General features: G+C 36.7%; 1 protein-coding gene across 15 annotated transcripts in view; it reads right to left on the bottom strand.

Annotated features, from left to right (window-relative positions):
• The window catches only part of CLASP2 (cytoplasmic linker associated protein 2), a 136,086-nt gene extending 125,485 nt beyond the window's left edge, over positions 1 to 10,601 (bottom strand). For 14 of the 15 annotated variants that reach the window (XM_014548388.1, XM_014548392.1, XM_005877095.2 and 11 more), the window contains exons 1-5: positions 10,526 to 10,601; positions 7,597 to 7,700; positions 5,813 to 5,904; positions 4,589 to 4,664; positions 1,711 to 1,808 (exon numbers count right to left, since the gene is read on the bottom strand). In XM_014548388.1, the coding sequence (XP_014403874.1) occupies positions 1,711 to 1,808; positions 4,589 to 4,664; positions 5,813 to 5,904; positions 7,597 to 7,700; positions 10,526 to 10,595 (440 nt within the window). In that variant the 5' untranslated portion in view covers positions 10,596 to 10,601. Of the gene's footprint in view, positions 1 to 1,710; positions 1,809 to 4,588; positions 4,665 to 5,120; positions 5,126 to 5,812; positions 5,905 to 7,596; positions 7,701 to 10,525 lie in introns of those variants that run through there. The other variant, XM_014548395.1, reaches the window with a different exon arrangement.
• Positions 10,602 to 11,387: the final 786 nt, after the last annotated feature.

Raw genomic sequence — 11,387 nt, 5'->3', positions numbered from 1 at the left:
AGGGAGGGGGCCTAAGCCGGCAGTCAGACATCCCTCTCGCAGTCTGGGACCCCTCACTCCTTACCACCCGCCTGCAGTGGAGGCAGGAGAGGCTCCCACCACCGCCGCTGCGCTTGCCAGCCATGAGCCTTGCTTCTGGCTGAACAGCGCTCCCTCTGTGGGAGTGTCCTCAGCCAGAAGCCAGGCTTGCTGCTCCTTAGCGCTGCCTGAGCGGCGCTCCCCCTTTTATTATCTATAATAAAAAAAAAGCGTAATATGCTAATTAGACTGGATGTCCTTCCTGATGACCTTTCAGATGAAGCCACGGCAGCGGGGGCCGAGGCAGAGGCAGCCGTGGCAGTGGCAGGGGCCAAGCCCCTTGCAAGAATTTCGCGCATCGAGTCTCTAATATAGGATAATTACAGAGGACATGTTATGATGACTTGGATTTACTTCAAAATAATACAGTACAAAAGTAAGTAGGTAAGGGTATAACATAAAAAACTGGCCACAGTTGTTAACTGTTGAAACTGGGCAGGGGGTACATGAAGGTTCATTGTACTATTCTGTTTAATATGTTTGAAATTTTCCATAATAAAAAGGTAAGCCCTAGCTGGTTTCACTCAGTGGATAGAGCATTGGCCTTCGGACTGAAGGGTCCTGGGTTCGATTCCAGTCAGGACACATGCCCGGGGTTGTGGGCTCGATCCCCAGTAGGGGCCGTGCAGGAGGCAGCCAATCAATAATTCTCTCTCTTCATTGATTTCTCTTTTTCTCTTCCTCTCCCTTCCTCTCTTGAAATCTAAAATTTCATTACAAAAAGAAAATCTAATTGGAATAATGTCTTAAATAAAAATATAAACTCTAAGAAGTAGTATAGAAAAAAGTATCTTTGAAAAAAAAAGTTCTGATACACTGGAAGCTCCTCAAGAGGAATGTTGTTAACCTGATTGCTGCTACTCTACTGATTCAGGATCTTCTTTTTTATTTCACTAGGTTTTAAGGGTAATGATTGATTCTTATATAGTTTTCTGTTAGCCAGTATTTTGTATAGTACCTTTCAACAGCAGGTACTCAAAAAATAATTAATGAATGGATTACTATTTTTACTAAATCCTTGCTCCAACCATCTTCCAAATTATGACCATACTGCCTGGTATCAAAAGATAGTTACCTACACCTTGGCTGGGCGGGATCAGTGGGTTGGAACCTTGTCCCATACACCAAAAGTTTGTGGGTTAGATCCCCAGTTGGGGAGCATACAGGGCAGGGGGGAGGGGTTGTGGCAACCAGTCAATGTTTCTCTCTCTCTCTAAATAAGTAAATAACATGTGCGCATATAATGAAACAGTGTCCAAAAAGATTACTTTTTTTAAAAAAAATTATTTTTATTTATTTCAGAGAGGAAGGGAGAGGGAGAGAGAGAGAGAGAAACATCAATGATGAGAGAGAATCATTGATTGGCTGCCTCCTGCACACCCTCTAGTGGGGATTGAGCCCGCAACCCCGGGCATGTGATCTTGACTGGAATCGAACCCGGACCCTTTGGTCTGTGAGCCGATGCTCTATCCACTGAGCCAAGTCAGCTACGACTAAGAACTTTTTAAGTGGTGATAACCTATATACCCTCTTGTATCTTTTGAATTTCAAAACATTTCAAAAAACTGAATCCAACTCAACACATAAAATTAAAACTTTTTAAATCAATGGCAAAAATTTAGTAAGACTTACCTAGCAGGGGGAATTCCTCTCTTAGAAAGGTCCACTCTTACTTTCTCTCCCACATGTCTATAAATCTCCACTATAGCCAATATTGCAGCATCTCTCACCTGCCAAAGAATTCAGAACTTTTAAAAAAATATATGAGATACAATAAAATACTTCACATCAAGGTAACATTACACAGGAAGACAAACTTGAAGCTCCAAGTTGGTTTTAGTATCTCTAAACTCCTAAGAGATTCTGGCAGGTTATTAACAACAACAACAACAATAACAAAACACACGCAAAAGAAGAATGCCAAGAAACCTCTAGAGCAGTGGTTCGCAACCTTCCTAATGCCGCGACCCTTTAATACAGTCCCTCATGTTGTGGTGACCCCCAACCATAAAATTATTTTCGTTGCTACTTCGTCACTGTAATTTTGCTACTGTTATGAATCGTAATGTAAATATCTGATATGCAGGATGTATTTTCATTGTTACAAATTGAACATAATTAAAGCATAGTGATTAATCACAAAAACAATATGTAATTATATATGTGTTTTCCGATGGTCTTAGGCGACCCCTGCGAAAGGGTCGTTCGACCCCTAAAGGAGTGGTGACCCCCAGGTTGGCGACCCACAGGTTGAGAACCGCTGCTCTAGAGAACCCTTGTAAAAGGTTTTACAAAAACCTAAAAAACATGTAAATAAAAGTTATTAAGGTGGCTTTTAAAAAGTCTTCTTTTTGTAATAAGATTGTATAAGCACTGCCAATAATGAATACAAATCATTGCCACAGTTAATACATTTTCCTGCCTTTCAAGAACGTGGCCTGATCCTAGCTAGTTTGGTTTAGTGGTTAGAGTGTCGGCCCGCAGACTGAAGGGTTGTGGGTTCCATTCCATTCAAGGGCATGTACCTCAGTTGCAGGCTCAATCCCCAGACCGCTTTGGGCATGTATGGGAGGCAACCAATTGATATGTCTCTCTCACACTGATGTTTCTCTTCTCTCCCTCCCTTCCACTCTCTCTAAAAATCAATGGAAAAAATATTCTCGGGTGAGGATTAACAACAACAAAAAAGAATATGGCCTGAGCACAAACAGATATTTATACACCAATGTTCTCAATATCATTATTCAAAATAGCCAAAAGGTGGAAATAACCCACATGTCCATGCATGAATGAATGGATTTTAAAAAATGGTATATACATACAATGAAATAGTATTCAGTCTTAAAAAGGAAATTCTTTTTTTTTTAAATAATATTTTTTCTCAACTGAAGACATGCTTTTTATTGCTCTGATTTTATTTTTATTTTATTTTTTTAAAATATATTTTATTGATTTACAGAAAGAGAGAAAGGGAGAGGGATAGAGAGTTAGAAACATCTTTTTTTGCCTCCTGCACACCCGGTACTGGGGATGTGCCCACAACCAAGGTACATGCCCTTGACTGGAATCGAACCTGGGACCCTTCAGTCTGCAGGCCGACACTCTATCCACTGAGCCAAACCGGTCAGGGCTTAAAAAGGAAATTTTGACACATGCTGCAACATGAATGAACCTTGAAGACATTATACTAAGTAAAATATGCTAGATGCAAAAGTACAAATATTATATGGTTCCACTTTTATGAAGTTACCTAGAATAGTCAAATTCCTATGGAGAGAAAGTAAAATATAATTGTGAGGAACTGAGGAGTTGGAGGGAATGGGGAGTTACTGTTTAATGGGAAGACAGTTTCTATTTGGTAAAATGAAAAAGTTCTGGAGATGGGTGGTGGTGATGGCTGCACAACAATGAGTGTACTTAATGCCAATAAACTGTACACTTTAAAATGGTTGAAATAATAAATTTTATGTTGTGTATATTTTACCACAATTAAAAGAGAAAAAATGTGGCCTAAAGACGGGAATTTGGAAGACAGCTAGCTCTAATTTCCCTGCAGAGTTCACTGTCAGAGAGCAAATGAAGAGACAGAACTTCTTACAAACCTCCAGAGGAGCAGCTAGCTAGGGACTAAAAGCAGGGAAAACCTTATGCAGGGTATTTCCAAATGCACAAGCTGTGCCAAAAAGGTTACAACTAAGATTCAACTCTACTAGAAGGGATGGAATCCAGAACATATCCCTGTATTTATGCCTACAGTATATGAAGCTCAGGTAAAAAAATGTCTAACAAGTGATACACCACTGCACAAATTCCCTGTTAAATATGGTTTTGACTGTTGCAAAAAAGTCGTTGTTATGCCACTCAGAAACAAAGGGAGCAGACAACCTGCTCTCACAGTTAATACCCAGGACCACAGAAGGGAATCCAAGTTACTTGTTATTCAATTTGTCAGACTCAAGAGCTATATTTGAGCCCTGGCCAGTGTGGTTCAGTGGGTTGGGACGTTGTCCCAAGCACCAAAGAGTCAAGGACTCGATCCCTGGTCAGGGCACACCCCACGTTGCAGGTTCAATCCCAGTTCGGGTGCATACAAAAGGCAACTGATGAGTGATTTCCTCTCTCTCTCCCGCTCTCTAGAATCAATGAAAAACTTATCCTGACGTGAAAATTAAAAAAGAAAAAGAAAAAAAAGAATTATGCTTTAAAAGTCCAATCTATCCTTAATACTAGCTAACAACTAACAAACTTAAGAAACTTAAGTGAATATAATATGTTCTTAAAAACTAACTTTGGTGGATTTTAAATTTAAAAAATGAGGTGAAATCTTCACTAACCCCTTTCTACCTTCTCTCTTCTTTTTCTTTTTAAAATAGACTAAGAAGGGGACATCTGTAATACTTTCAATAATAAAGATAAATTTAAAAATAAAAATAATATCGACTAAGAGCACTAACAAAGAAGCTGTAGCCAAAAAATTAGTCAACACTTAAATATGTAAATAAAATTTTACCTGACTGTTGGAATCTCCAAATAGGATACACAAATGTGGTACCAACTTGCTGAGGACTAGTGGTTGAGCTCCAAAACTAAATATAATTTGAAAAAATAAAGAGAATTTGGTTTTAATCAAACAGTAAACAAATATCCTCTGCTTTCTTCTTGTCTGTATTAATAAGACAGATATGGTAGAGAGCATGGGCACACATCATTAAAACATGAAGGTATGAGACACAAGCAAAAACTAATTCTAAACAATGTCAAATATGCAAACTTGAGTAATCATGACTAACAATGAAATTGTCAATACAAGATCCAACAGAGCAAAATGTTCAACCAATGGCACTCTTAAACCGGGCAAACTCTCAATGACTAAAGAAAATTTGAGCTTTTGTTTGAAAATAGTGATTTTTTTTTAGACTCTGGATCTCAAATTTGCATTCCAATAAAATATTTACGTATTAATTTTTGGTGAGGTCATGGGTTGAAAGCAAATGACAGGAGAGCCAAAAAACACAAAAGTTGTGCAGACTGAATGCACTTACAAGCTCTAGATGGCAGAAAGGACCATAGAGGAATAAAAGAAAATAAATGAAGGTATAGTTAGAGGAAAGGAAGTAACATTACAGGAAAAGTTGAAAGCTACTATATATATCCTATCTTGTTGCACAGAACTTAAAAAAATAATCCAGAAAGAGAACAAAACTACACTTTACAATTTCTTCAGATTGGAGCTCTGAGCCCTGTGGCATCTATGCTGTCAGAACTCTGCACACAGCTACCAGATTCACTGTCTAGTTACCTGGGAGTCTTGTTCAGTCTATGATTTTCAAAACCACCCACACTGTTCTAGAAAGCCCAGGTGGGGAAATGGCTACAATATCTGAAATACCACTGAGTTAAAACCAGTTCCAAACTAGGTCCAGAACAGAAGTAGATCCTAAGTTATATAAACATATTTGCTATATTACCATCTACTTTGGGGAGCAACTATTAACATGCTAAAGAAAAAAAAGAAAAACACTTCTTATAACTAATAATTTTAAATTAACAACCTGAAAGATAACAAAAAATTAACAAAGGTATCAAATAAAATAAAAACTCTTGTACTAGAGATCAGTTAATAACTACTTAAAATTTATTTCCATAGCTCTCCTAGAGCTCTGTGAAATGGATATTACTTTTTTAAGAAAAATGAAAAACACAGGCGGCTGTTTTCAGTAATCATAAAACTTACATGTTTAAGGTTTCAATAAGACACAGACACACGCCTTCTCGAGATCGAAAATTCTTGTGCTTAAAACCAGAAGCCAACTGTTCCCAAATGTGCTATTTGAAAGAAAAGTAAACATGTATAACAAAATATTAAGTTACTCATGTTAAAATATTTTATCTATTCTCAAACTTACCAATCTTATTGGTAAATGAATTTTCTCCTTAGACTATTCACTCTCTACAAGTTTTTCTAAGCCAAATTTTCACTGATGTTGCTCTCACCCAATTTTTAATATCTTAATTATATTTTTACTTTTTATTTCATATATTTCACTTTAGAATTAAATTATTCTCAGAAAAACTATGTCCAACATCCAAAACCATTAAAATTTCCAAGGACAGAATTTGTTCTAAACTTTAGAAATCTCCAACAACAATGCTACCATTATAAGTCCAATAGTCCAGTAAGCATTTAAAAGGTCCAATGTTGCCTAGCAACTACTACAGACTGTCACATGGAACAGGCTTTTTCTTCATTTTAGAATTCAGACTTTTCTTCTTTTAAGATTGGATCCAAATACAGAAACATATTTGAGCAAGTCATTTTATTGCTAACCACTATAATTTATTTTAGAAAAAGCATAGATAAACCTATACAAATAATCCAAAACAATTACATGAGTTTGGTATAAAAAGAAACCCAACTTCATTTTTCCAGCTATATGGCCAATTGTCCCAATCAATTCTTTCTCCACATTTAGAAATATAATTTATTAAATTCAAGTGTGTACACACACACACACACCTTTCCCTGGACTCTATTCTTTCTGAATTTTGTATCCAGTTCTACTAATATATTTCTCTCTTCTCTCACTCACTCTCTGTCAAACTTTCTAGAAGGTAACTTGGAAGCTTACAAAACAAAACAAACCTGACTCTGTAACACCACCTCTGGAACATTATTCTATATGTATACTTACAGTTATGTCCAAAGATACATGTACAAAGATGTTTCCTATAGTACTATTTGTGATAATAGCGTCAAAAACAAGTTAAAATTTGAACCACTGAACAAGGATTGAAGGATATCCACCATACTATTAACAAGGACTTTGGTTCAATCTGGGAAAACAGTTTACTTTTACAAAGCAATACTCCTTGGTTTTTTAATGAATCATGTAATATTATAATTTTTAAACAGTATTTTAAATGATAACACGTAATATCATTATGTGTATTGCAAATTCTGATCTTTTTCTACTTAACATGGGCTACTCTTTAAATGTTTGTGTACATGTCAACTAATTTCTGCTTCTTTCAAAACAATTCCACATAAGGGCAATTTTTTTTACTGTATTCATAAAATACAGGTCACTGTCATAAACTATATACCTTATACAATTAGTAACTACCTGTTAAAATAAAAAAATTTCTTCCTGTCTTTGTAAGAATTGCAGAAATTAACATAACATTCAGTATTTCTCAAAATAAGCTTTTGCATGAACATTTTATAATGATGCAGGTAAGAAAAAACTGAAAATCCTAAAAAATAATAATATACTGTCAGGTCACTAAAATCTCCGAGTTAGCTTTTTAAAAAAGCATTTGAGTAGAAAAAAAAAACCAAAAAGTTAAATATAGATATTTAATCTTAAATTTCAACTTCTTTAAAGCATGAGCAACAATTAATTGTTTAAAATTTCAGCTTTCATGTCCCCTGGGGACTGACTTGCTGTGATTACCATCTATCCTTACTGGATATTTCATCAATAATTAGCAAAATATAAATTTTAAATGTAGGCCTACCATCGGTGGTGCTACTTGGTCCATTAACTTCAAGAGCAGAATCTGAGCTTCATCACGAATTTTGTCTTTGGCATCTCCCAGTCTGTCTATTAAAGCTACAATAACTACAGAGAGAGGAAAAAGAATAAATAAGCTATATTTTACAAAATTACAAATAGTAATTGTTTTCATAAATTAAAAGTTATGAAGTAAGCAAATTGTTTTCACTTCTTTTTAAAAAAATATATTTCTTTATTGATTTCAGAGAGGAAGGGAGAGGGGGAGAGAGAGTGAGAGAGAAACAAAGATGATGAGAATCATTGATTGGCTGCCTCCAGCACATCCCCTACTGGGGATTGAGCCCGCAACCCAGGCATGTGCCCTTGGCCAGAATCAAACCTGGGACCCTTCAGTCCGCAGGCCAATGTTCTATCCACTGAGCCAAACCTGCTAGGGCTGTTTTTACTTCTTTATTCATGACTCTAATAAAATATAACTGAAAAGCAAGCTCAACAACACTTAAGGAGAACAGAAATTACATTCCTTTTGGTAGGAAATGATTAGAGTGAGAAGCCAACTATACCAAATGGAGTGATGCCATTCCAATATTTAAGCTTAATTAAGGAAATGATTGTGTAATAAAACAAGAAGTCCTCATTATAATCATAAGCCTAATCATGAGGCAACATAAGTACCTGACAATTGGAACAATGTAAATCCTTCTCATCTTGCTTAGATGTATTGTTAACACTAGAGAAATTCATCAACATCTGTAGAATTAGCTATTGTGGGACTCTGGTTCTGATAGCGTCTGAGAGGCAGTCCAGGACAATAATAAACCTTCACGTTATATATAATTATATACTAAGAACTGAATTATCTCATTTAATCCCACTGCCTCAATGTGACCAGTCAGTACATTAAACCCCACCTGGCCCTCTTTGCGTCTGAAAAATAAGTGATATATGTAATGCCTAGAATTACTCTCAATTCTAACTACTGTCTGTAACAACTAATAATAGGAGCTACTATAGGGCAGGGGTCACAAACATAAACACCTACAGCCAGAGAGGTATGGGAAATACAGAAAATGAACCAGATCTAAGAACTACAGTATTCCCACCTTGCTGTATTATAACTGACATTCTCAGTTTTGAGGAGACAAGAGGAGATGGGAAGGACTTAGGAACTGAAAAGCTCATGATCCAGACAAAAGGGAAGCTACAACACAGCTTCAACCAATAATTACATGTGGGAATACAAGGTCAGGGTTGCCACATTGGCCAAGCTTTCAAAACAAATCATAAATATGAATTTTTATGTAAAACTTCCTAATGTTAAACATTGATTCAATATGTTTTAAGAAAATACATAAATAAAACATGTTCACAGAGCAAAGATTTAAAAACCTATCCTAGGATTTTTTTTTTTAATATATTTTATTGATTTTTTACAGAGAGGAAGGGAGAGAGATAGAGAGTTAGAAACATCAATGAGAGAGAAACATCGATCAGCTGCGTCCTGCACACTCCCCACTGGGGATGTGCCCGCAACCCAGGTACATGCCCTTGACCGGAATCGAACCTGGGACCTTTCAGTCCACAGGCCGATGCTCTATCCACTGAGCCAAACCGGTTTCGGCTATCCTAGGATTTTAAGCAGGAGACTGATGTGGTAAAAAAAAAATAATCTTTTCAGAAGATACCCCACAGAGAATGAATTGGAACCAGGAATTAATTTAAAAAGGAACAATAAAGATAGGGAAACTCACTAAGATGCTTCTGCTGAAAGGATAGCTAGACGATAAAAATAAAAGTGGAAACTGGCAGAATTTGATGGCACACAAAATATGAAGAAAAAAAGCTGACCAAAGATAATTCAAAAGTAAGTGTGATGATACATTATGAGACATTAACTTAATCCATAGGAGAGATTAACAAACATCTGAGGTTACCCTTAAATGTTTCTATATAACAGGAACGAAATCCACTCACCAAAGCACTCCAAAGGTATATGAAGGTCACTCAGGTTTAGAAAATAGGTCAGAGCCAACTCTGTAATCCTAACTACTACACAAAGAAGAGCATTGTACTGGTATAATGCTCTTTGCAAACACACTGTAAGTAAGTGCTGTTCAAAGTATGGCTGGTAGCCCAGGACCGACCAGTCTACAAATTGTCTGCAGTAAGAAAAATTGAGAGTGTTTATAAAGTTTTTAAAACAATCTGACCAAAGTAATTTTGTTTGTTAAATCTAATAATAACAAATTGGGCCTTGTATTTTTTCATTTCATTTTGCTATAACCTATTTTTATTGCATTTTACAAAATTGGTCTGCAACAAACGAGCAATGAAAGAACTAGTCCTTCACCATAGAAAGCTTGAAAAGTGGTGCTATAAGTTATATTATAAATTTTAATGTTACAAAAAGAGTAAAAATATAGTAAAAATTTTGAAAATATAAAGTAAAAATCTATTACCACTATACTTAGTAAGGTTCTTGCTTTTGTTTCTTTGTCTCAAAAGGAATATAATTATCTATTTGAATATGCTTAAAGTTTTTTATGTCCGGGTAAACTATAATGCTACTTAGCAGATCTCCGAGTTGTACAAAATTACATTTTTTGCATTTACAGTTTTGTTAAAAACTATGAAAAAAAATCAGTATGTCAAAACCTACAATAATTTTTATTTTATTAAAAAAATTTTTTTTATTGATTTCAGAGAGGAAGGGAGAGGGAGAGAAAGATAGAAACATCAATGATAAGAGAGAATCACTGATCAGCTAGCTACCTCATGCACCCCCCAACACCAGGGATCGAGCCCACACCCCAGGCATGTGCCCTGACTGGGAACTGAACCATGACCTCCTAGTTCATAGGTCGACGCTCAACCACTGAGCCACACCAGCTGGGCCTACAATGATTTTTAAATAAATAAAGTTAACTTACCCATTGCTACGTAGGACTTAAATCGTGTTGATAATCTGTCCACAAAGGCACTTAAAATTTCCAATCCCATTAATGATATCTACAGACAGAAAAAATTTTTTTAATGAATACAAATTATCTATGCATACTTTAATACCAGTTTACAATTGTTGACATACAAAGACCTTCATATAATATACTAGAGGCCTGGTGCACGAAATTCGTGCACTCGGGGAGACAGGTGTGGGGAGGTCCCTCAGCCCAGTCTGCACCCTCTCGCAGTCCAGGAGCCCTCGGGGGATGTCCGATTGACAGCTTAGGCCCGCTCCCTGCGTGGGGAGCAGACCTAAGCCATCAGTCCGACATCCTTAATGCTGCTGTGGAGGTGGGAGAGGCTCCTGCCACTGCCACTGCACTCACCAGCTGTGAGCCCAGCTTCTGGGTGAGTGGCGCTCCCCCTGTGGGAGCGCACTGACCACCAGGGGGCAGCTCCTGTGTTGAGCATCTGCCCCTGGTGGTCAGTGCGTGTCATAGCGACCAGTTTCCATCGTTCGGTCAATTTGCATATTAGCCTTTTATCATATAGGATACTATCAAGGTGATGCCAACACTGGAAAGTATCATCCTTCAAAAGGTAAAGGGGCTGTGATTTCGAATTCCAAAAAAAGACTTGAAATCCTAGCACATTACTTAGCCTAGCACTCAACAGCTATAATATAAATGCTATTTATTATTTTCTCCATTTTTTTAGAATCAACTTACTGTTTATAATTGCAGACAGACAATATAAAAAAGTGAAAATAGAGCTGACAAATAATAGGATACTGAAGAGGTTTATGGAAGGACAGAAAAGGAAAAGGAGAAGGAAAATTCTCATCTCCCT

This window comes from Myotis brandtii, unplaced genomic scaffold (genome assembly GCF_000412655.1).
Source record: "Myotis brandtii unplaced genomic scaffold, ASM41265v1 scaffold506, whole genome shotgun sequence".
Classification (NCBI taxonomy): Eukaryota; Metazoa; Chordata; class Mammalia; order Chiroptera; family Vespertilionidae; genus Myotis; species Myotis brandtii.
The sequence above is the reverse complement of the archived record's forward strand: the minus strand, read 5'-3'. Positions and strand labels throughout refer to the sequence as shown.